A 26108-nucleotide genomic window follows, 5' to 3' on the forward strand; every position below is an offset into this window, starting at 1 on the left:
GGTCCATGTAAGTTTCTAGACAGACAGAAAATGAATGGGGAGTGGGGAAGGTGCCTACTAACTGACCGACGGGCACAGAAAAATTGTAACACCTTCTATGGGCCCATCTTCAGGCTAAGCCCAGAGAAGGGGAGACAAGCCACCTAGGGAGAGACTCGTTACCGCCTGCCAGAGGATGCGACTGGATCGAAAGCGAACAGCAGCCTGTAAGAGAAATAAACTCATGGGAAGCCTGGGAGAGGCTGTTCAGTTTATTGGCACAATCGCCTATTGCTGATACACAGGGACGCTGCTTAGCTCCTTGCTGGTTTGGAGACAAGCCCCTAAGGGGGGGCAGGAAAGAGGAAAAAGAATGCAAACTCAGAAACTTTATTAAGTACATGTCAAGGCCTCTCCCCCCCGCTCCCCTGGGGGCTGCAGGGATTGAAAAAGAAAGAGGAAAGGATATTAAAAAAACCCTTTTATTTAAATTCACTATTTACATCTAACTCTAGCGTTCCCCCCCCCCAAGAAGTGCTGGCCTGCCCGCATGGAGCACTAGCTACCCGCCCCCTCGCAGCAGCTGAGTCTGGAAAGGAACTTGGCTGTTGAGTCAAAAGGGAGTGGGGTAAGGAGAGAGGAAGAGCTGCTGTGTCCAGGCGGGCCTGGATCCTGCCTGTGGCAGGCCCTCGGTTTGTGCCGGTGGGTGATAAACTCTGACTTCCAGCGTCAAGAAGTTATCGTCGTCCAAAACTCTGAGACCGGGACAGCCGGGGGGATTGCTTTGATGGGGCTTTATTGCTTCTGTGCAGATGCTACTTATGTGCCCCTTGTGGTTGTATTTCTGGGGAGCTGGATGTCAGACCATCTGTGTTCACCTAGCGTGTGAGAGCAGGAAGCGACTCTCCGAAATGATCGCTGACTCCCGGTGATGCTCCTGCCTCTGCAGCTCCTGCCAGGGCAGAGCACATCACCTTGCCTTGGAATTCCAACTCTTGGCCACAGAGGAACACAAGAGCGTCTGCCGTTCTCCAGCCCCAGGGGACGTCAGTGTCCATGGTAAATGAGCAGGATAGTCCTGGATGGCAGCAGAGCGACTGCCCCGGACCCAGGAAAGCTTTGAAGCCGCCAGCAAAAGCCAGCAGCCAGGTTTCCTAGAAAGATGTCACTGTAAGCAATGGGAGAGCCCTTTAAACAGGGTCACTCTGGCAGCCCAGGTAGCTCCTGTATCTGCTCTCGCTGCCTGCCTCGTACACAAGCTGGATGCACGTAACAGTTATCAGGGCCTTCTGTCTGCATTTCACGGGTAGTGCCACGCATTACAGTTTGTCTTCTGTGCAGTAGCTGGCGTGGCTGTTTCAGATCCTGAAACCCCCAACCGAACACAAGGGTCCATTTGATTGCCATCCCTGCTCAACTCAAGCCTCCCTGTCCACGGATTGTGCAGTGTCTCAGCACCCATTCTCGGACACGGCCGCACTGAGCGTTACAGACCCATGCTGAATTGCTGCCGTTGCCATGCTGATGGCTTCCTCCAGGCTCTGCTGCTCTTCCAGCTAGAGTAAGAGAGACACAAATGAATGGTATTCTCCCAAACTCACAGGCTGAGTCAACCTGTATTTTACCAGGACAGCCCAGGGGCAGAGGCAGGAGAGGAGTGGGGAACATGGGAGCAAAGGGAAGGATGCAGAGGAGAGAGGAATACCAAGTGCTAGGGCAAAGCAGAAGGAAAGGAATATGGCTACTGGTAAAGGGCAGACATATACAGGTGAGAGGAATACAAGGGGTGGGCACTGAGTGCCGGGTAAGAGGAATACAGAAAAAGGGTGCAGCGGGGAGAAATAAGGGTGCTGTGTGCTGAGTGACACAGACACTATTCATACCTCAAAAGGGGGCAGAGTATGGGTGACGGGGAAAGGCAGATACCAGAAATAACAACTGAACTACTAAGAGGAAAGTGACAAGGACAAGGCAGATGGGAGCTGAGCACACAGGCAGGCACAGAAAGCAGATGGGAGTTAACAGGAAAGAACACTGAGAAGAGGGAGACAGCTGCAGCCATGAAACCCAGGTGCTGAAGGAAGCACTCTGGAGCAGGTCGGAAGCAGATGTAAGGGAGGGGTCTGAGCAGAGTACAAGAGCAAAGCTCAGCCCTGGACAGGATGTCACTTGGTACCTGCACTGCAATATGAGTGCCACTGGCCGTTGCTAGCAATGCCACTGGCTGGTGATGGAGGGATGCGATGGCTGACTCTTCAGACATCACCGCCCCGGTGGTGACTATCGTAACCTGGAAAACATTAGCCCAAATAAATTGCACAGTGGAAAAGGCATCCTCATGCCCAGAATAGTCCCGATGAGTAAGCCGAAAGAAAAAAAACTTTTGCCCGTACCGGCTGCGTCTCGGTCCCGTCCGCACTGACCATGGTTACGGTGTGAGTGCCGGAAGCCGCAAGGTCTTCCTGTGGCATTGTGATGGTGCCACCCTGTGTTACCATGCTGATGGCACTGCCCAGTGCCTGTAAGTCCTCGCGGGACAGACTGACCTGTGACGAGAAAAGAAAATGGCCAGCCATCGAAGGGTTAACAGGGCACAACTTGCACCCAGGAGGGTTTCCAAGGGGGCTGCCCTCCTGGGCAAAGAAGATACAATGGGGAAGGATCAGAAGCCAGTACCAGCTGTCCCTCTGCCTACCTCTCTTCTGCATCCCATTTTGCTTTTCTCCAGTGCTTCCCGCGCAAAACTTTAAGCAATTCTGAGCTTGGCAGCACAACTCCCATGAAGAAGGGAAGGACCATGACTCCACATTACAGATGCAGGACTCAAGGCAGAGACAGAGAGGTGAAGTGACTTGCCCAAGGTCACACACTCGGTGGCAGAATCGGGACTAGAACCCAGGAGTCCTATGCCCAGTCCCCAGCTCCAATCACTTGACCTCATCTCCCTCCCACTTTAAGCATCTTCTGTCTTGCTCATGAGGGGCAGTTCGTTCATTTTCTTTGGCAGCCTCATAAGCAAACTGAAGAGCTATTTTCAGCAGCTACTTCTTGAGCCCTGTGTTGCAGAAACAGGTTTTCACATGTAGCCCTCAGGCCCTGCTGCAGAAGGCTCTGTTTGATCAGCAAAGAGGACGTGGCCAGTGACTACAAGGATGTAATTTAAACCGTTTGGGGAGTCCCAGTCTAGCTCCCACAGGACAAATAAAGTGCCTTCTTAACAGCACTCTCAGCAGAGGTCAAGGACACTGACGCCTCCTTTGCCTTCCGTGTCAAAGCTGATGCATGAGGGCAGGGGAACGCGGAGGAAGCTTGAACTGCTTCTGCCCAGGCTGGACTGATGGAGGTTACAGCCCGCTGGTCTCCAGCATCTCTCAGCGGAGTGGCACTGGGACAAAAACAACCCCTGAAATCAAATCTATGATGAAGCCCAGCCCGTAGTGCGCACCCTGATGCGAGCAAGCAAGCAACCGTCTCTACTTAACAGTAAAGGAAAGGACCCAACGTCGGCCCAGGAGGATGGAGAATGCATGTGGCTGTTAGAGACAGCAACCAGCTCTGTTAGCTGCACCCCAGACTCTCTAGGGCCCCTGGGGCTCAGTACCTGCTGTGTTCCATCCTGAGAGATAAGTGAAACCTGGGTAGGCATGCCATCCTCCTCCTCCTCTTCCTCCATCTCCGAAAGGAAAGCCATCCGCTGGCACTTCAGCTGGGGGCCCCTCTCAGCAGCAGCGGCAGCTGGGGCAAACGGGAAAGGACGTGCCAATGAGAAAGGCAGTGTCTGGATGTGGCACTGTATCTATGACCCTGGGATGTGCCTGTTCTCTGAAGGGATAGGACAGTGCGACAACTAAGAGTATGGGATCATAAGACCATGGCGCTATTGGGATCTGGAGGGGGCTCATTTCCCTCCCTCAGCACAGAGCCTGGTCTGAGTGGCTGCAGACTTAGGATGGGGGCTTTTCCCCGCAGAGCTGGGTGTGAGCCAGGGGAGGGGCTGCAGATCCAGGCTGGGAGGTTCATTCTCTCCCTTTGCTGCACTGTCTAATCCAAGCCCAACATGGGTTGCAGGAGGATGTGGCCCGCACCTTCCAGCTGCTGCTGTTCGTAGAGGGCCTGCTCGCTCTCCTCTGTGGCCTCCAGCTCTCCATGGGCACTGCGCTTGTGCATGGCCAGCGTGGAGGTCTGGCGGTAGGTCTTTCCGCAGTTGTTGCAGGTGTACGGCTTGCAGTGAGTGTGAACCACGTGGTGCTTGTACAGACTGGAGTACTCAGTGAAGCGCTTCCCGCAGCCCGGCACAGTGCACATGTATGGCTTCTCGCCTAGGAGGGGAAGAGACGTGGTCACATGACAGGATGAGGCCACAATAGCACTAGGCATGCTGTCAATGTCAAAGTCCTGCACAAGCACTAACAAACTCATTCTCACCGTGCTCAAGGGGCAGCACAGGGATTCACCCCATTTTACATGGGAAACCAAGGCACAGAGAAGCCAGACGATCTGACCAAGGTCACCCAGTGAGTCAGTGGCAGAGCCAAGAACAGAATCCGTTATTCTACCTCCCAGTCCTGTGCTCAGACCACACCTCTGCGAAGCATTTTCCAGGCAGATCTCCCTCCACTCTGCAAAACCTGGTGTGTGTGTGTGTCTCGTAGACACAGGGATCTGTAGAGTCTTTGCTAACTTTATGGAGCGTTTTATTGGTCTATTTTACAGGGGAGCGGAGGGCTACAGAACCACTACTGGAGTTTTAAAAGGTATGGGCAATCAGCTATCATGCTTCAGGGCATAGAACATCGGGGTTAGGAAGGCAGCCTTTCACCGGCACTATACAACAGGGCAGGTCCATCACAGAGGGTTGTTTTGCCTTCCTCTGATCACCAAAGCTGGTGGCAGGATACTGGAGTTGATGGAACAATAACCTGGTCCAATAAGTCAAGTCATATGTCCTTCACTCCCTCACCTACCCTCAAAATCTGGAAAGGGAAAATTTGGCCTGGCGATAGAAATCTATGGAACTAGACAGCCAGGGTGCCAAGTACAGGTAATGTTGTCACTTGGCTATGGAATCTGCTCTCTTTCCTGCAGGGGGAATTATATCCTCTTCCCCAGTTTACCTGTGTGAATTCTCATGTGGTTCTTGTAGTTGGTGGCGCTCGTGAATCCTCTCCCACAGTTGGGCTCGGGGCACATGTACGGCCGCTCCCCTGTGTGTGTCCGGATGTGGACCTTACGAATGTTGGAGGTGGTGAAAGAGCGGCCACAGCCTTCAAATGGGCATTTGAAGGGACGCTCACCTTCAGCAACAAAAAGAAGAAAGGCACGGTATGGTGTCTGCCAGTCAGACCAGCTTTAGCTCCCCACAACGCCCTGGAGTTTGAAACAGTGATCACATCCCTGCCACCATGTCTGTTACACTGAAGAGTCCCTCAATTCCAAGGCCCTCATGGCATTTGGACAATCCAGGTTGCACTGCATACAAAATAAGCAGAAAGGATGGGCTGCAAGGCATACACAACAGCTTCATGCTTTTGACAAGTCATCTTCATATTTCCCCCCAACCCGATCCTTGAAAATGTCTATCCCCAGAAAATCTTTTTTTTTACTAGGTGAATTTAGAGCTAAGATAACAGCACAGTCAGGGGCAGCGCACCAAAGTGTCAGCCCTGTAGGGAGGGAAGCAAAGTCTCCATGGCCAAGTCAGTCCTCTCTGATGACGCCACCAATTGCAGACATGCTCTGTAGGAAAACAAACTAATATCCAAACTCCTTCCACCGTATTTTTTGTTAACATGCAGCAGACTGCAAAGCTGAGGTTCATGGTGCTTTTGTCTATGTCTCAGTTTGATACCAATGCAGCATTGCTGGGAAGGATCTAAGGATACAGAAGCTTCATCCACATGCAAGCACATAGCAACGCAAATCAGAAAAACAACAACAAAATACACAAATTAACATGCTGTTTGCCACAGTCACATTGTTCACTTTGCTTGTGTGTTCTACCCTTCCCCTGATCTATGTCTGTCTGGTCTGTTTAGACAATATTGTCTCGTTGTTTCCTTGCACTCCCTCGTCTCTCTATAGCTACCTGCTGGCTCTTGTCTTATACTTAGATTGTAAGCTCTCTGGGGTCGGGACCATCTTTCTGTGTTTGTACAGCACCTAGCACAATGGGGGTCCTGGTTCATGACTGGGGCTCCTGGTTGTTACCTTAATACACCTAATAAAACAATCAAAATGGACATGTGAGACCTTGCCATCAAGACCTTCAGACTGGGGAGGAGAGAGCTCAGACTTCTTGTCATGTATAGTACAGCCCACCTGTGTGTGTGCGGATGTGTTTCTGCAGGTCCCCAGAGGTTTTGAAGGCTTTGCTGCATACATCCTCGGGACACTTGTATGGCTTCTCACCGGTGTGCGTTCTCACGTGGCTCTTCAGCCCATACCCTGCAAGCGAAGAGGTGACAGGAAGTTTGTGCTGCAATCTGCTGCATGTAGCATGGCAAGACATGGACCATCTCTCACTCCATGGATTTTCAAAGCTCTGTCCTGTGTCCTGGAAGCTAGAGGGATGGAACACCTAGACTGCCTGGAACCACAGGTTCAAATCCCAGCAGGGGCTATTTAGTCCTTCACCCTTCCAAGTTAGATAAACTGAGTTCCAAGCAGTTTACAATGGGTGAGGGGAAAGGGTTGCAGGTGTCTTACTAACGAGGCCTTAAAAACTGAGCTGCCCTGGAATAACAGAACTGGCAGCTCAGGTGCACAGGCCAGAGTTTCTCGACATGTGATCTACAACCATTACCTGTAGCAAATGCTTTCCCACAGCCTGGGAAGTCACACCTGTACGGCCGATCGCCTGTGTGCGCTCGCTCGTGCACCTGGAGAGAGTGAGAAGGGACATAACGTGAAGCCAAGACTCAGCTGGACTGAATGGGACTGCAGCTCATGGAGACCTGAGAGAAGGAGCACACTTGGGGCTTTGGCACCCTCATTTCCAACCCTCCACCCAACCAGTCCGACACTGGGTTCTCGTTCCCTTCCTGTGCTAAGATGTCGTGTAGCACCTGCAGCCGTTAGGCCTGGTCTAGACTAGCATTAGCTAAAACATTTTAAATCCCTAGGTGACAGAGTAAATTGGTTTTTAACAAACGTTAGCTGGCTCGGGTGAATTCTGGACTTCCTGCTGGGATTCACCTTGACCAACACAAATGTGATAAAAATACAACATATGAGCTAACACATTTTTACAATGCACCTTTTATCCTATGTTGTTTGCAGTGTTTTGTACCCTTGTCGGTCCCAGGATATGAGAAAGACGAGGTAGGTGAAGTAACTTCATTTTGAGTGCCTGTTTCCAATATGCGTTACCCCTTCTGCCTTACAATCTGTCCCAGCTTGTATTTAGCTCAGAAGAAGAAGAGTTCTGTGTTGCTTGAAAGCTTGTACCTTCCACCAACAGAAGCTGATCCAATAAAAGATATTACCTCCCTTACCTTGTCTCATCTTTTATCCTAGCCCAGATAAGACCTTATACAGTTGCTGTGTTCTACTTCCAGCTACGCGCTGGATAGCAGGAAAACAAGTGTTTCTAATGCTCAGGTGGGACGCAGATCCTGCTCATTGCTGCAGAAGACTCACTGACTGCCATCAGCTCTGCTTTGGAAGCAGTGCAGCATAGCAATCTGCTGCAGCTCAAAGATGCAAGAGTCATCTGCCAGGAAGAGGTCCCTCATGTCTTCTCACCTGCATATTCTCAAGACACTCGCCTTCCTCACAGTGACAACCCCTATCCTTTTGGCTCTTGATGGTTGGATGCACCTCCCAGAATGGCCTTAGAGAGTCACCGCAGAGTGCTGTGTTCCTTCCACAGGCCTTTCCGCTCATGGCGCCAAATTTGAGTCTCTCAATCCCCTGCATGGCAGCACTGCGAACTGCTATTATAGCATAGGGCAGCCCTCTGGATGAAGCTTTGGGTGTCAGCGCCTTAGCTGGCTTACCTTTAAATGGTGGGCTGTGGTGTAGAGGCGGCCGCAACCTTTGTAACCACAACGGAAGGCTCTGTCACCGACCTGCTGCCCCTTCCCATTGCTGTGCACTTCCTCTTCCCGCAGATCCTGTCAACAAACACAGAAAGGCTAAGCCTAAAGAACCACCACAAGAGATCTTGCAAGACCAACATGAACCTACCTCTGCACATACATCTCATACAGTGATCCCCTGGAAAATATGCATACAAACAAACGTACAGCTGCACACACACAAGGCAATCAAGGGGAGCGGGAGTCACGATTTCCGGGCTCTATTTCCCAGTTTGCTGGGTGATCGTAGGCAGGCCACGTCACTGCTCGGTGCCTCAGTTTACCCATATGTAAAATATGGTTCACAATATTTACCAACCTTACACGGGACTTGCAAGGCTCCAATAATTAATAGTTTGCAAAGCGCTTTGAAAATCTCTGATGAAAGGTGTTACAGAAGAGCTAAGGATTACTCAGATTATTATTTACTGTATCACAAATTGAATAAGAATGTCCATTTTATGACCCTACATTTTCAGCATTGAAAAGTTCCCCTGGCCTATTTGCTCATCACAAGTCAGTCATTGACTAGGGGATTAAATATGGTTAGCTTTCCCATCGCCATCATCATGAGCCCAGGTGGACAAGCAGATTTTGTGCCTAGGCTAGTGTATTTTTATGATGAAATTGCAAGGCTGTTAGATGTATGAGCCACAACATTCATGTGTTGAAGAAGCCTGGAAGGAAACCAAAGACAGGTCTATAAGGAGGTGCTATCAACAAAAATAGCCATATTAGAAAAAAAGATTAGCCATTGAACTGGGTAAGTCAAACATGGCACACTTACGGCTCCCTCTCCTGGGTTACATAATCCAAACCTGAGAAGTGGCGGGGTGGCAAGTTACCCGTAGCCTAGTCGAGGAAACATCTCACTGACAAGTACAAACCTGAGACGGGGCATCGTTAGAAACCTCATGCTTCAAGTGGCAGCTGCTATTCACTCCCTCCTTTTCCCCAGAGATCTGCAAGCAGAGAGACGTAGCATTTGCTCATGCCCATTTGTAGAGCACAGAACAGGTGAGCCGTAACCAGGCAGTGACACATGCACACCAGCAGAGCGCACTGCAGGGATGCTATTCTTTAGACACTATTGCTGCTGCTGCTACTGGTGATGGAATATCTTGTCACACTGGTATGGGCTGCAGCAGGGGAGCCAATCTTTGCCTACCTGAGGCTGCCTTGACAAGTTGCTAGGAGCCTGAAAATCATTCCCAAAAATAAAATGGAGTTGACAGCATTATGGGACCTTTGAACACCCATCTTAACTATCAATAGCAACATTCCCACAAGAGTACCGTCCAATTTCTCATCTAACAGTCGGTCCTTTGACTGAGAATCTGGTATCAGAGGTGCCAGGGAGTTGTGGTTACTTAACCCCTTGTCCTGATCTGGGCTGGGAATCAGACCCTTCCCACTAGCCAATCACTCATGTTGCCAGACCATAAAAGATGTGCTGCATTGTTACCTTGTTGGCGTACTGCTTGACAACATTAATGGTAGCAGCATCAAAGGTGTCATCTTCCTCCTCCCCAGCCAATTCCTCCAGCCCTGTTTCTGCCTGCACTGCCAGGATGGTGCTACCAGCTGGCATGACAACAGGACGATGTATGTAGGCAGTGGAGCCATCTTCCAGCTGGACCTCTTCCAGGGCACTGGCGTCATAACCCTCTGGAGAGGACCAGAAAAAATCAAACACTGTAGTCAAGCTGATGAGTGCTTATTGGCACTTGCTACTTACATATTAGTACAGGAAAACTTAATCCTGGCATTTCCTAACTTTTGAGAGCTTGACTTTCCAAAATGATTGTTCATTTAACTTACCTTTTTCATGTGTAATTATTATGTACCATAGAAGCATTCTTAAAAAGGTACATTATTACACATTAACATCAGTACCCATTATCAGTCTGTTGATATTAATATTTATCCATTCACAACAGTAAGAATAACTTTTTTATTTCATGTACCAACAATTCCCTGTGTTGCAAACTCTGCTATAAGGTAAGAGTCTTGAGCTAGTTCTGTGCCCTTCTCTTTCTGTTGGACCATAACCCAAATCATAGCCAGAGATGAGGACAAAGCCAATAATCTCAATTTATAAACAAAGTCAGAGTTAGCAGGGAAAGCTTTAAGAATCCTTGGTTAAAGGTTAATTCAAGTGAACCTGATAGATTTTTATTAGTAGCAATATGGGTCAGAATGTGGCTTTCACAGTGTGTTTCCGTTGATGGTATGTTCACATCTGGATTTCCTACACTTTACATCACCCAAGCTACAATCTTAAAAACCCATAACACTTTGTTTAATCTGTTAGATGCTTAACCCTGGGAAAGAACAGAAGAATTAATAATTACCTTTAGGTGTATTGTGTATATAAGCCATGCTGCCATCTTCCAACACAACTTGCTGCCCATCTTCAAAAGCTACAGATTCTGTAAAACACAACCCATACATACACACTGGAGTGAGGAATTTCATGTCTGGATCTGAGTGTCAGTTTGCTCAGTTCTCCATACAGTAGAGCACATATAAAACTCAAAGAATAAAAATGTCCTGCTTGTTTTTAAAACCTGCCATGGACTTGCCTGAGCTGCCCCCTACTTTATTTATTGGCTTTTCTACAGCACTCATCACTGAAGAAAATGAGCTGAATCATTAGTTAATTTATTCTCCCAAAACCCCTGTGAGATGGAGAAATGTTATCATCATCATTTCACAGATGGGAAACTGAGGCACACAAAGATTAACTGACTTGCCCAAGATCATACAGCAAGTCTTGTGGCAGATAATAGAGCCCAAGTATCATGCATCCCACTTCAGTTATAAGCACATCCTCTGTCTCTAGTTCCCTCCACTTATTTAGCAGCAAACTCTCTCTGTCCCTTTATAACACCTTATTATGGCTGGTGCATTCTTATCCTCTGTAGTTCCCACCATGTGAAACAAATTCCTTCATCTCTCGGCTTTGTTAACTACATCTCGTTTAAAATCTGAGATGAAAACCTACCTATTGATGACCCAAGCTATGGAGCTTCAATCACTTTCTTTGGGGGACTATTCCAGAGTCTAATATAGCTAATAGTTGAGAAAGAGTTCATGTCTGACTGTTCACGGATAAAAACATTAGGGGACTATACATTTAACATACATGGACACAGAGGCTATGTATAAAGACACGCAGTTTACTGAACTTATCAGATTTGTGATCAGACAGATACACACTGCGGTAGAAGGCACAGGCCAACACTATTTTAACCTGCATAGGTTTACATTAACAGCAAATTTGGCCTCATATCAGTTTACTGAAAATTTCACAGGAACTCACATATTACAGAAAAAGCATCTATATTTTCATTCAGCACTAAAGCAATAAATAAAGGGGGAATAAAGCGCACACAGATGGACTCCTTGAGGCTAGAATTTAGAGATGGGACCTAATTGTCAAGTAGGTCAGCCTTGAGTCACACAAGTAATGGCCCTCTAGAAAAATAGGGATAAAATTCTAAATGCCACCAGAGTTAAACTCATCATCACCTTTCTGGACTGTCACTTGATGGATATAAGCTGTCGTCCCATCCTCAAGTTCAATTACTTGTCCTTCAAGCAGCTTCTCTCCTGCAACAGTATAAAAAGAAAATCATCATCGCTGATTGCAGCGCTGATCAACTTTTCAGCACATATGACTGTCTCCCTTTGTTCATAACACTTCGCTATTTCTTCTAAAGAGAAAATCTCATGGGATCACTGCCACCAAATGAGGCTGTTATTTTGTCAATCCCTATCTGCATTCAGATACCATAGTAATGGGTACACTCATGAATACTATAAAGAAGATTAAACCTCCCTTTCCTAGGTTATCTGTATGGAAGAAATGGGCCAAGGCAAGGCCAATCACTTATTTACAAGTACAGGATTCTTTTGCCAGCTCTCTTTGCCATGTAAACAAAGAGAAGTAAATGGAAAAGAGAAGTAAATGGAACAAAAATGCAAATACCAGTAGAACTTAAACTAGCAACTGACAACATACATGTTTTGAAATAACTCTGATGGGGCCTCTGAATGGCATAAATGAGGGACTGAACATTTATTTTTCTTTACTTGATTAAGGACCAATGCTTGGAAAACTTTACAGGTCCCAGAGCACTGACTGCCTCTATCCTTGGCAGGTTGTGAGAAATGGAACCTTACAATCATGTAATTCTGATTCTCATCTTGCTTCTGCCACACAACCTCCGTTATGACATTTTAGTAACCTATGGAAGCCCGTGCTACTTTCAGAGGGTGCGTAGCATTTGGGTCCAGATCCCTAGAGGAGCTCAAGATAGTGACTGCTAATTCGTGTATGTTTAAGTTATGTCAAGGGTGTTTACAGGATGTGGAGAGAGAGCCCCTTTTTAGCATTTATATAAATCTAATAAAGAAACTTGGTGAATCCAAGTGGAAAAGACAGTGAGATAGTAATCAGAAGGACATGACTTGTCAAATTTACCAGAGCTATAAACACGTACTGTATGCCATGGGACGACATACGCCCATATGATGGAACATTCCTTTTCTCATAATTTTGGTTTGTGAGATTTCTGACCTTAAAAGCTTTCCTTACTCCTTCCGTACAGCAGAGCAAATTCCAGGCTTTTGACCAGCGTAATTGTCAATCCCTGTTTCAATACTCCTACAATTCAATTCTTGGTTTTCAGATATGAGACATGAAACTACACTAATGACCTTGACTCAGTACAAAACAGAAAGTCAGGGGCCCCTCGACTTCCTAAAATGAAAAAGTTAGACAGGACCCCCAGATGTACATCTAGAGGCCTAGGGTATTTATACAGATGAAATGGAGCTGCTAAATGCCTTTAATCTTCCACCAGAAGTAGGGCAACTCCTTAGCAAAGTTGCTACTTTTCTGTATTAGTAGGGGGAAAGTATGCAGTGCCCAGAAGTAGGCTGCAGTCAGGATTGGGATGCTCGTGTATTCTGAACCTAGCCTCTGTTTATGTTTCAGGAGCTCTCCGGGCTCCTGTGTGTTATTCTCCAGCTCTGTGGTATGTTTACTCTTTGTTAAGGAGTCACTCTTCAGTGAAACCTGACAGACAAACACAAGCTCCTTGCCCAGAGCAGGTAACATTATGTGCGTGATGCCAACAGGTCTGATTTTCTGCAGTGTCACCCAATGTATCTACAGAGGACAGACTCAGTAATCCGAAGGGTCTCTTACCTTTGATGGCCTGCTGAATGTAGACTGTTGTCCCATCACTAAGGGTCACTGCCTGCAGGCCCAAGCTCTCCATAGTGCCCTGATGACTGCTCCTCAGACATGAATCTCACTTTAATCAGCACACACTTGGAGAGTGCTGGAAGCAAGAACTTTTTGGAACAGGCAAGGAATTTTCTTTGTTACAAATCTTAGATAAAAAGAACATTTCAAACTATATTTTCCCCCAACACACATTCATACTTGCACATAAAAATGGGTGGATATCAAATTAAAGTTTGAGGGAAAGTTACTATAGAATAATGTGCATAATTCTTCCAGGGTCTGTCATGTGAATTTCTAACAGGAGGGTCAAGGCTCAATTCTGTGGATAAAATGGGGAGAAGAAATCATGTTCATCTATGTGTCTGATAATTCTGTTCTTTACTATAGTTTCAACCAATTTGCCTGGTACTGAAGTTAAGTTCACTGGCCTAGAATTGCCGGGTCACTTCGGGAGCCTTTTTAAAAAATTGGCATCATATTAGCAACCCTTGTCATCCGGTACAGAATGATAGGTTACATACCCCAGTTAGTAGTTCTGCAATTTCACATTTGAGTTCCTTCAGAACTCTTGGGTGAATACCACCTGGTCCTAGTGACTTATTACTGTTTGCTTTTCTGCATTGCCTTGCTTTTATCTGTAGCTTTTATAATTTATGTTATAAGAACAATATATAGATCTCAAAGGCTTACAAATGAGATCAATATCATTATTCCCATAGCACACTGAGGCACAGGAAGATGAAGTGATTTGCCCAAGGTCTCAGCAGGTCAGCAGCAAAGCTGGGAATAGATCCTGGGTCTCCTGAATCACAGCCCAGTGCTATCCACTAGGCCGCACTGCCTCTTTAATAATACAATCCTATGTTTACATAGGATCTTTTCTAGCACTATAAAACATTCTTGAAAGCTTTTTGGGGTAGGGATCACGTCTTTTTATATGTTTGCACAGCACCTATTGAAGTGGGGCCCTGATCCGGATTGGAACCTGGGGGAGCTATTATCAAATTAAATAATCCTTTTTTACTACTATAAAGCACATTACTAATGTATCCACACCCCAAACATTATTTCATACCGCCCTACAGTGCGGCAACCTGTGTGGTGGAGCAGAGCAGCTGTTTGACAGTGCAGAACACTACATGACAGTTTAGAAAGACAGTGAAGAATAATGCATATAGTTGATATGAGGGAATTCCAGGAAGCAGAATGTAATTACATGAATGAGACTGTAACACACCCAACTCTGAATCAAACGCCATAAAACTTTTAATGATCAAAAGCAGTCTGGATCTCACTTTTATGTCTCATCCAACCCTCTCCCCCTCAGATATCACCAGCACTTCATGTCTTCTCTCTCTGCCTTGTGTGTGTGCATGAGAGAGTGAATGGGGATAATATTGGAAGATGGATTTCCAACTGTTAAACTCTCTCAATGACTAACTCAATTTCAAAAACCATCTTCTTTCATCATTTGGACAGACCTTTCAAGCACAGGAAGGCCATGATGTGTTTAACGTTGTGTCATCTATTTATGGGTAATCCTATCTTGACTATTTTAGCAGATGGTTGTGGTGAACGTGACAGTCCTTGTCAGTGTGTTAAACTGCGTTTGACGATGTGTTTGTTAACATGATGTAATTTTCTAATAGAAACAAGCCCAGGATGAACAAGGACAAAACAACATTTAAAGGGCATAAAGTCAATTAAGAAGACGTTTAATACAATAATTGGGGAAATTGAAACCGGAGATGAGGAATGGGCTATTACGTGGCGGATTTGGGGTTAGGGGGATTAGTGTCAAGGTTATAAGAAGTTAGAGGATGTTGAGGGGGATCTGAAAGAGGAAATGAGTGTGTAAATGGACTAGGCATTGGGTCATGGATAAAGCTTGGGGGTGTTGAGGATGTCTAGGAATGTTAGAAAGGGCTGGTGAGACAGGGAATTTGAGTGTCATTAAAGATGGGGATGAGGATTAAGGATGGGACAACAGGATTCTGCAGTTTAGGAGTACTAAGAATTAAGAATCAGGGTGCAAGGTAATGGGATACTAGAGAGGATTAGGAATGGGAATGACAGAATTTGCGGTACTAAAGGGGATTAAGAATTGGCAGTCATGGATTGGTGTGACGGGCTGTTGAGGGGGCTAGGAATGACAGAGGAATTGGGGTACAGGGGCTGATGCTTTCATTAGGAGATGATGGGGTCTGGTTATTGAGGGGATTAGAGTCAGCTAGGGGAAAAAAGGGACCAGTTATAGGAGTGAGAGGATGACAATAATGCATGGCAGATTACAAAGGGGTTACTAAATGGATCAGAATAGGAATAAAAGGGATTAGGCAAGGGAGTCTGGGACAATTAGACATGGGTTAATTGGGAGCTGGGGACACTAGGGAGACAAGGCCTGGAGAGTTTTGGCAAGGGGTGCTGGATCACGGGGCCGATATTGGCGTGACATGGCCTAAAGGTGTATGGCCTTTGGGTGAGGAGGACTGTGGGCACAAGGGTTACAGAGCCTGGGGAAATGATGAGGGTGGTGATGATGGGAGCTGGGAGCGTGTGACAGGAGCTGATGGGGGCTGCGGTAACAGGCCCTGGAGGTATATGATAGGGATGCTGGGGATGTTGGAGCAGCAGTGGGAGATGGGGTGGCAGAGCCTGGGGCAGAGGAGTAATGGGGCCATTGAGCTGGTAGGGTTGAAGGCATGGGTGGCTGGGCCTAGGGGAAGATGGGGCCGTTAGGATGATTGTGACTGCAGAGAGAGCAGGGCCTCAGCGGTGGCAGGGTGACAGGTCCAGGGGAGTGATGGGGCTGTTGGGATGACAGGGCCTGTAAGGGGCTAGCAGGGGGCAGGGACCAGGGGAGTGTAGTGGGGGGCATTGGGATGACAGGACCTAGGGGGTTAGCAGGGGAGGGGGGGCCGGCAGGGCCTGGGGAGGGGCATTGGGATGACAGGGCCTACAGGAGTTAGCAGGCAGAGCCTGGAGGGTGTAGTGGGGAGGCATTGGGATGACAGGGCATGTGGCGGCTAGCAGGGCCTGGGGGGGGTTAGCAGGTGGGGGGGCAGGGCCTGGGGGATGAGTGGGGGTCATTGGGATGACAGGGTCGGGGGGGGCCAGCAGGGTTAAGGGGACAGGGCCTGGGGGTGGGGCAGTGGAGGGCATTGAGATGACAGGGCCGGGGGGGCTAGCAAGAGCAGGGCGGGCAGGGCCTGGGGGTGTGTAGGGGGGAGGCATTGGGATGACAGTGCATGTGGCGGCCAGCAGGGACGGGGAGGGGCAGGGCCCGGGGGGGGTTAGCAGGCGGTGGGGGGCAGGTCCTGGGGGATGAGTGGGGAGCATTGGGATGACAGGGCCGGGGGGCTAGCAAGGACGGGGGGCAGGGGCTGAGGGGTGTAGTGGGGGTCATTGGGATGACAGGGCCGGGGGGGCGGCGGGCAGGGCCGGGGGGGGGTAGCAGGAGACGGGGGTTAGCTGGGGAACGGGGTCTCCCTAGCGCAGGGCCGAGCCCGGGCGGGGGAGGGGCAGGCCGTCTAGGCCAGGCGCTGCAGCTTCGCCCCGCTCCCCCAGTCAGGCCGCCCCCACACCGCCGGCACCCACCTGAGGAATCGGATGCCCGAGCGGGCCGAGTCCGCCGCCTAACCGCCATGCACCGGGCCCCGCTCCTAGAGCCCCGCCCCGCAACCTGCATGGCCCGGCCTCTGCCCTGGGCCTCCAGCCACTCCCCGCCGCCCATCCAGGTTCCGGGGCCGCGTAACTCCTCCCCCGGAAGAAGAACAGCGAGATCGCCGTCGGAGCGAAGTCAATGGTGCTATCAAGGCGCATGTGCGGGGGGGGGAATCAAGCGCATGCGCACTAGCAGCAATGACGCCCCTGCCTCATTCTCTACCCTCTTCTCAGCCTTTGCCAGGGAAGCTCACCCTATTTTAGGGTCTCCCTAGAGGGAGCCCAGCGCCAGCCACTCCCTGTAAAGCGGGGCTGCAGGCCTCTGACTGACCTGGGTCAGGGCTGCCTATGACCCTCAGGCAAAATTGCATTCTTTAAAAATGGCATCACATTAAATGACATCCCCCCCCCCCCCCCGCCAGGTTGATTACAAATGGCAGTGTCAAGCCACCACACAGTTGTGGTCCATCAGGACGTCTCTGTTTTTTAACAGGCTGTCAAGCTGCAGCGCGACAGAGCATCGCCTATGCCAGGGGGTTGCATCAGGACAGCATCCCTGCCCAACATCCTTCCTATTGCGCAAGGGTGTTTTTCTCTGGTGGGGGCCAGCACTTTTCAGCAGTATGCTATGGTGGCTCAGGGAGGGTGTGCTACTACGCTACATGAGAACAATGCTGAAGACATTACCGCAGAACGCTGTTGCAGTGTGATGGGCCATTGGACTGGAAAACACTGAATTCACTGGGACTCGCCTGTATTTTGTCAGATGCTAACTGTGGTAGGGGACTACAGAAACCCTACATTTTATTGCTTCTCCCAATAAGTGACTGGCATGAAGGAGAATACCTCCTTAGTCATAAATGTGTACTTCTCACTGTGAACTCTGATGGCACACACTGTAAGGGTATATCTACATTGCACTAAAAGACTGGCAGCTCAGCTGTGACTGGCCTGGGGTGGCTGACATAGGCTTAAAAGGCTTGCAAGTCTCAGGGGTGACAGAACGGCAGTGTAGACATGACTATAGCGTGGCCTGGGGCTCAAGACCCATCCTCCTCACAGGGTCTCAGAACCTGACCTCCCCCATCCCCATAAGCCTGAGTCAGCTAGCCTGGGCCAACCACCCATCTTTTATTGCAATGTAGACACCCTAAAATGCAGCTTTATGTGTTAGATTTTGCTGTAATAATTTATAGTTTTGTATTACATACATACAAATAAATGTGTTTTTTACCTTGGTGAGCGTGTTTGGTAGGAATGTTTAATTGTGGGTGAAGCCACTGCGGATTGTAACCTTGGGAACGGTTTGGTTAAAAGGCAATACCTACCCCCTGCTCCCCTTTCCCCCCAGGAGCATCTTCTCAAAGCAGGACAACTCCCCCCAGGATGGTTCAAACAGTCCTCCCCGTGTAACTGACAACACTTCTCCTGCACACACTTCAGTGTGAGATCTGACTGGCACATCTGTACATTCTCTCCACTGGCTGCCTGCAGAGAGTTGCCAATACAGTATTTGCTAAACCCTAGATAATCTCTATAGCAACACCCTTAGATCATCCTGCACCATGACAATGCCCCTTAAAAAACAAGACACAACAAAGCAAACTTTCAACTAGAGAACATTTTTTCCATTTTTTTTTTTTAAACCTTTTGGGGAAAAAAAATCATTTACAAACAACATTTCACCATTTCCCACCTCTTCTCACCAGCATCAAAGTATTTGCAGAAAAAGGCAACATTTTGAAATTAACATGGATGCCTCCAACTCTTTTATTAACTCTCAATGTAGTTTTTTCAACATGAAACAAACAAGATATTGTAAAACTTAAGTTGGGTTTCTTTCTTCTGCCCTGTTTAAAAAAAAGAGTGGGAGGGAGAGAGAATTAATTCCCAAGTCCCCACCCCAGTCTGGTAAGTGGAGAGAAGGTGGGGGGGGGGAGGGAGGCTTAGAGAGCTCAGCAAGCTTCACTTCAACTGTAAAAGAGCCACATGCAGCTCACAAGCCACTTGAATCCTGTGGTAATTTTGTTTAGTGACATTTTTGAAGCCTTTTGAATGCTCAAATAGCGGCATCTAGCGACTTTTCAGGGTTTCTCTGGCAACTTCCTGCTATGGGGAGTTGGCAACACATTCAGAGCTTCTGCCCTGCAGCAGGCTGGTGGGGCTAGGGGATTCTGCCCAGCAGGGGGAGGGAGGTCTTGGGGGACCAGTAAATTTGGCCACTCCTGATTTTTTATTTATATTGATATAGATATATATAGACAGATATAAATACGCACACACATATACCCAGGTGAGAGAACACTCCCAGCTGCTGAACAAGAAATAATCTTTTCTATGGCAGGAGAGACCAAACTGCCTCTCTTGGGCAGGGCAGAATAGGTTTCACAGGATCTTGTTCTCAAGGCAATGGCTGCTCTGGAGAAGGCAGGTTCGCTCTGCCCAGGACAACTCATCCCCACAGGGGCTAAGGGAATCTGGGCCATGATGACCCCAGGGAGCAGAGCCCTGAAGGCAGGGCTGGAGGGGCAGCCAAATGGCAGGTTAAAAAGTAGGGTGGACCCCAGCCCTGCCCTGTGTAACCGGGATAGCCAGAAACCCCTTGCCAGCCCCCTACCAGCTGAGAGACACCAACTGAGCTGGTCAGTGATAATAAAAATCCAGTTGCCCAGACAATCCAGCTGGGACTGGGAGTGTCCTCTCCCTTGGGCAGGGTGAGCGCAGAAGCTAGTAACTGGAGCAGGTTCAGCCTTTCCTTCTGGGCTGTCTCCATGGAGATGCTTCAAACCAATTGGCTGATTTTTCTCACCACTTCCTTTTTATTGGATTTTTTTTTAAACCAAACTTGTAGCACGTTGCACAGATGCTCAGATCTCTCAAGGCTCTACAAATACTTGTCTCTGACCACATGCTCCCATCCTGATTCTGCAAAGTGCCAAACACCCTCAACTCCAACCAACACCAAAATAAGAGCTTAAAAGCCAGGAGAGGCCATTGAGATACTGATTTCAGCCAGTTCCCCACTGGGACAAGTTAGAATTGATTTTTTTTCATGTTCTCACTTATGTTACAAATGTAATAGCAAAATAATCTTACCCGAAGGCACCAGGGTGTTAAGCAGCCAGCATAGGAGACTTCCCAGGGCTTCAAACCCCACCTCCAGAACCATCTTGAGGTGCAATAGCGTCTGCACCCAACCCCCTGCACCGTTCAGCAGTGACCCTACAGGCTCAGAACAACAGACCCATGCTACAAACTGGAGCTCATTCCCCTCTGCTCAGTACAGGCACTTGCACCAATGAAAGATGCAGAAAAGTGTGCAACAGTCAACCTATTGTTTGCACTTAAAGGGAACAAAGGGCACTAGGAAAATCCGAGGCAGAATACAGCCCTCTCTGCTCACAAGTGTATTACTGCTGCCACTAGTCCCTGAATGCTGCTGGACTGCCACACCCTGCCTCTCTCAACATGGCGCCCAAGCCGCTCCCACCTCTCGCGAGACCTTGCCCTATTTATTGCGCGAGCTGAGCGCCGCCGCTCTTTTCACCCGACAGCAGTCTCAGCGGCGGCTCCAAAATGAGGTGCGTGTTGGGACGGGGACTCAATCCGGTGCCATCCACCCCCGAACGGCCCCGGCGGCGGGTCCGCTCTCCGCTTTAGGCGGGGGGGAGCCCCGGTGTGGCCATGCTGGGGAAATTGGCCCCGCTCGGAGGCTGGGCGAGGAGCGGGAGGGGTCTGGAGAGTCTCTGCTCCTACTCCCGGCCGGCTGCACGGCCCATGGTTCCTCCGCGCTGCGGCTGGCGGGGAGGCCTACCTGCGGGAGGGCGGCGATGTGGGGGCGGGGTCCTGCCTGGTGGCCGAGGCCCCTTTCTTGGGGGGGGAGGGGCTCTTTGGCTCTGGGGCTCTTGGCTAGGCCCGGGGCAGTTCCTGAGGCTGGGGAGGGCCCGGGGCCCTCCGTGCAGGGGGCTGGTGGGTCCCGGGCAGAGAGCCGTGGCCTCCCAGCAATGGGCAAACCTGCTATGGGTAGGACGGGGCTGGTCATACTCGGGAGCCGCGGCCTGGCCCTGACAGCACCCGGAGCCTGGGAGGGAGCGAACAGAGCTAGGCTTTGATGATAAACCTGGGCATGCCAGTTCCATTTTTATCACTGCTGCACCGGTCCCTGCCTGTTGTATTTGGGTTCAGGTCATTACCGGGGAATGTTTCAGTCCCCCAGTGTTGCAGGCTAACCAACCACCCTGGGTGGTGGGATTAAAGGTGGTTTTAGGTGCTAATGTGACCTGCAGTTGCATCCTGTCCAGAGTGATGAATGCACTTCATCCTTTGAAGTGCCTAATCTGCTGTTTGTGCTTTTCAAATCCACAGCAGCAAAGTTTCTCGCGACACCCTGTATGAAGCGGTGAGGGAGGTCCTGCAAGGGACTCAAGCGAAACCACGCAAGTAAGAACTCTGCTGCTCTGCGCTATGGGTAGCACCCTTCCCCAAATGCCAAATCCATGACTGGAAGCTTCTGGTGAAGAGAGTGGGCTATGGCAGAGTATCCATGCTCTGCTTCACATCACTACAGCTTTCCCCATTTTTATTGCTCTTCATCATTCACCTTGTTTTACTGGGTTCTGAAATTCTGAACTTGCCTGTTTCTTCTTCTCTTCTTCAGGTTTGTGGAAACTGTGGAGTTGCAGATCAGTCTGAAAAACTATGACCCACAGAAGGACAAGCGTTTCTCTGGCACAGTCAGGTTCGACATCTTTCTGGTCTCACCCAGCCTTCAACCTGCACCCTTCTCCCTCCATGCATTTTGAATGTACATGTGGTGAGCAGTTCATTAATTGCTTGCTGCAATGGCAGGAGGGTGCAGTGCTGAATTGCCCGGGTAGTTCAGACCCCCCATCTCCAAGTGGGTGTGGCTGGACGGACCCCTACCCTGGGTCTTAAAACATGAGGGGAGGTGTGGTGAGGCTCCTGTGCTGATCCCACCGACTAATTGGAGAAGCCAGATTAGAGGCTGGTGGATGAAGATTTGCAGGTAACTGGTAAGGTTTCAGGTCATGATTTTGCCTGTTCCCCTCAAGGTATGTGGGGCTGGCAGTGCATAATGACAGTGTGTGGTATCCTTTCCCCTTCCTAACAGACTCAAATCCACCCCACGCCCTAAATTCTCAGTCTGTGTGCTGGGGGACCAGCAACACTGTGATGAGGCCAAAGCAGTCGATATCCCTCACATGGACATAGAGGCTCTGAAGAAACTCAACAAGAACAAGAAGCTAGTGAAAAAGCTGGGTGAGCAGAATTGTGGGGGGCTAGTGCTGCCAGTATACTTGTAACAGCTCCTGGGGGTGTGTGTGGGGTACTCCTGGGTACCAAATGTGACCCATGTGGAGTTACCCCAGCACCTGGACTCCTGGCTCATGGCCTTGATAGGGGGAAGTTGTTTAAAAGTGACAGGGCAACATAGATCTGAAGTGTGGTTGTCTAAGGAGAAAAAATGCCCCAGTTACTTTTGTAGTGAAGATTTTTCTAACATTAATTGGATGTGTGTCCCTGCCTCAGTGACAAGCGCCAGTCAGATCAGTAGCTTAAAGAGCTGGGTGTACTGACTGCCATTTCCCACTGAAAGTGACCAAGATAGAGAGATTGCCCTTCTGCCTCGTTTCCCTTGTAAAGTTCATTAGATAGCCATTGTGTCCTATACTGCAGTTCAAGGGAACCAACCTTCTGCATGAGGTGCAATTGGCTGAGCAAAGCTAGAGGAGGAGTTGCATTAACTAGCAAGACAGGTCAGCAGCTTTTCAGACAAGGCAATAAGTATCCTGCATTTGTACATTGCATTATCAGATGCTCCGGAGAACACTTTAATTAGTTTAATCAGTGCTGCCCTTGTATGGTTCTTAAAGGTTGTTTGCTCGAGCATCTACTTATGTGGTCCGGTTTTGTCTATACTGGGATTTTAGTCACTGGTGTAGTTGTGCCAGTGTGAATGGCAGTGCAGCAGGGTAAACTCTAGTGGTTTACACGGACTTCCACCACTGCTGCAAACAAGGCCTGGGTGTCAACTCTGGGTTGTAACAAAGCACATTCCTTTCTGATTGATCTGTCATTCACATGTGGTAACAAACAAGCCTCACTTCCTATATCAGAATCACACTGATGTAGTTTTGGGGAAGAGGAAACTCCAGAAACACTCTTATGGTGTTGGGATCGCATGGCTAAATATGCCAGATCAGTAGTGAAGTGTAATTATACCATTGCTGGTATAACTATACTGGCAAATCCTCCTGATATAGATGCACCTTCTACTGGTAAAAGTGTGCTTTATGGCAGCTCCCTAACAAAATTTAGCTGTACTGGCAAAAAAACAAAACAAAAACCCCACATTTCTGGTATAACTGCATCTACATTAGGTCATTTTTGGAATTAAATCAAAATCTCATTCCAAAAATAACAAAAGGGCAAGCCTATATTAGGGCTATCTTGTGACCTAGTTATAGAATCTCTGAAGATCCTGTAAATACACAAGAACCTTTGCTGTGAATGCTTTAATTAGTTGCTCTTAGAGAAATTTGCAAACTGCTGCTAATTGAGGAGAAAATCAGGTCCTGAATTAGATGAGGAAAACACTACAACCACTTCAATGCATTGATCTTTCTTTTCCCATAGCTAAGAAGTATGATGCCTTCCTAGCTTCAGAGTCCTTGATCAAGCAGATTCCTCGTATCCTGGGACCTGGTCTGAACAAAGCTGGCAAGTTCCCATCCCTCCTCACTCACAATGAGAACATGGTGGCCAAGATTGACGAGGTCAAGTCTACCATCAAATTTCAAATGAAAAAGGTAAAAAAACCAAAAACCCCAAATCTAAAATATCCAACTTCAGAAGCCACTTACATGGCATGGGGGATTTAATGAAGCTACTAGCTGCCTGCCATGGTATGTGGATTTCTACTTTCAGGGCTGACTGGCAGGTATCATCCAGAGCCTGATCTTGTGGAATGCTGGATTCCCTCAGTGCTCACTGAAGTGGGTGGGAGTTGAGGGCTTTTGGCATCTTGCAGCAGATGAGCACCTTGTGTGATAAGGTCCTGATGCTACAGGGATGTGGCTCGGTTTCAGTTGGCGAGGAATTAGAACAGGCTTGTATTGTATAGGTCAGTGCTTGGTAGTAGCATATGCTTTGGGTATTAGACCATGTAAGGGAATTCACTGCAGCTAAAGTGCAGGATTGTCTAGAGGTTTTTTTAACTTTGAAGAAAAGTCACTAGAGGGAGTGGAATCATGTAAGATTAAAACAGCCCTAATTCAAATGCATATTCATTCTGTTGGGCACCATGATAGTTTAAACAGGACTAATTTATTCAGTTGAGTTAACAAGTCTAAGGCCTAAGCACACATGTAAGTACTCTGCTGAATCAGGGCCTTAATCAACTTCAGCCCACCTGAAGAGAATTACTAATCAACCTTAACAGGCCACCTGATTTAAAAGGAAATGAAGCAATTTTGGATGCTTCATCCTTTTAGGTAGCTGAGCTAATCATTCCTTGACACTGATCTGTTCTGTCTAAGCTCTCTTTTCTTCAGTCTTTAGTTTGGCTATAGGCTTCAGCTCAGCAAACTGGGCAATGGGGGCTTGGCCTGGTTATTCAGTCACTAGGAAAACTTGGTGGTTGGGGGCAAAAAGCAAGTTAGTTCCATATTTTACAATATGAAAAATGTCAGCAATTGGTATGGGAGGTTATGGGCTAGTCTGTGCAGTATGGGTTAATGCTTGGGAGTAGTTATGCAGGCAAGGGCATCAGAGATGGAGCATGCAGTTAGTTAGTGTTAGGAGTTAGTAGACTTGAGTTCTGTTCTGTATGCCTTAAGTTACTTAACCTCCTGATGCCTTAGGTTCCCTAGCTATAAAACAAGGATAATTATCTTCTCTGTCTGTGTAGAGCACTTTGAAGAGAGGGTGAAACACCAATGTACATTCTGATTTTCAGTGAGATGTTAAGCATGCATGTTAATGTATATAGAAGCCAGTTGGCAAACTTAAGTAAGTCTTCTAGCTACTGATAATGTGAACTGGAAGAGTAGGTTTTGAGCTGATGAAACGTTGTTCAGCTCTAGAACATCTTGTGTTTACTGGTCCTTTGAATATAAAACACTTTAAAAAGCTATTTGGAGTTTCTACATTAGCATCTACAGGCCACAGAATTGGCATTTTAAAACAACTTTTTAAAAATGGATAAATCAAATCTGTGTTGTGACTTAAACCCAGCCCAAGAGAGAAATTCTAAAGAAGTCAGGCTCTTAATGTTAACTGCCTTCCCAGCTAAGGCAATTCCTTGCAAAGTCTACACCATTAGTCAAATAACATTGTCTTCTGTATCACCAGGTGCTCTGTCTGGCTGTGGCTGTTGGCCATGTGAAAATGACTGAGGATGAGCTAGTCTACAACATTCACCTGGCCATCAACTTCCTGGTGTCCTTGCTGAAGAAGAACTGGCAGAATGTGCGTGCGTTGTACATGAAGAGCACCATGGGCAAGCCACAGCGCCTTTACTAAACTAGCAGTAATAAATGGTTTTAGAGCTCCTAATTGCTGTCTGTGTGTGGCTGTCTTATTTGCTGAGTTTGGTGGGAAATTGGATTTCAGTTTCTCACCATCTTTTACTGCGAGATCCACAAACAAGGGAGAACTAGCTTATTTTCCTCTTTAAAATGGCAGCAGCACAAGTAGAACAAACTATTTAAACAGGTTTTTTAAAACTGGTGGGTCACTAGATTTCAAACCCTTTAATGGATATAGAGAACAGGTTAATAGTCCCTTTACAGTTAAAAGGGGCCAACAGCAAACTTGCCAACACCTGTGATAAACATGGATGTAAATGTAGAAAACATCACTACCTTTTCCTCCTATGTCCCAGAACAGCTACACTTGAGGCAGAGGTGGAGAAAGCTCTCAAGCACTGCCCTGCTCGTGTTCCTCGACTGCCTTGAAGGGGCTTCCTGACAGGATAGAGAAAGTTCAAGTTTGGGAAATGTGCAGACTATCAAGAATTAATCTTTTGTAAAGGCTCAGCTACTGGCTATCAAGTAACTCAAGGCACAAAGCCTTCTGGAAAAACCAGGGCATACGAGGTAAAATTC

General features: G+C 48.1%; 2 protein-coding genes across 2 annotated transcripts; one reads left to right on the plus strand and one right to left on the minus strand.

Annotated features, from left to right (window-relative positions):
* Positions 1-13: 13 nt before the first annotated feature.
* On the minus strand, positions 14-17024 carry ZNF76 (zinc finger protein 76). The gene is made up of 15 exons (XM_067531660.1): positions 16915-17024; positions 13276-13424; positions 11592-11672; positions 10412-10489; positions 9523-9725; positions 8945-9019; positions 7977-8093; positions 6782-6857; positions 6298-6423; positions 5094-5273; positions 4065-4298; positions 3581-3714; positions 2373-2525; positions 2156-2269; positions 14-1535 (listed from the first exon to the last, which is right to left on the minus strand). Exons 2-15 carry the CDS (start codon positions 13346-13348, stop codon positions 1431-1433), a joined length of 1749 nt encoding a protein of 582 aa, XP_067387761.1. The 5' UTR covers positions 13349-13424; positions 16915-17024; the 3' UTR covers positions 14-1430.
* A 3484-nt stretch (positions 17025-20508) lies between these two features.
* LOC137142363 (large ribosomal subunit protein uL1) lies at positions 20509-25557 on the plus strand. Its single transcript, XM_067531678.1, has 6 exons — positions 20509-20561; positions 21346-21420; positions 21638-21718; positions 22112-22260; positions 23638-23810; positions 25354-25557. Exons 1-6 carry the CDS (start codon positions 20557-20559, stop codon positions 25522-25524), a joined length of 654 nt encoding a protein of 217 aa, XP_067387779.1. The 5' UTR covers positions 20509-20556; the 3' UTR covers positions 25525-25557.
* Positions 25558-26108: the final 551 nt, after the last annotated feature.

The sequence above is a fragment of the Emydura macquarii genome, unplaced genomic scaffold, assembly GCF_026122565.2.
Source record: "Emydura macquarii macquarii isolate MOO-44397 ecotype Brisbane River unplaced genomic scaffold, CSIRO-AGI_Emac_v2 contig_3220, whole genome shotgun sequence".
NCBI lineage: Eukaryota > Metazoa > Chordata > Testudines > Chelidae > Emydura > Emydura macquarii.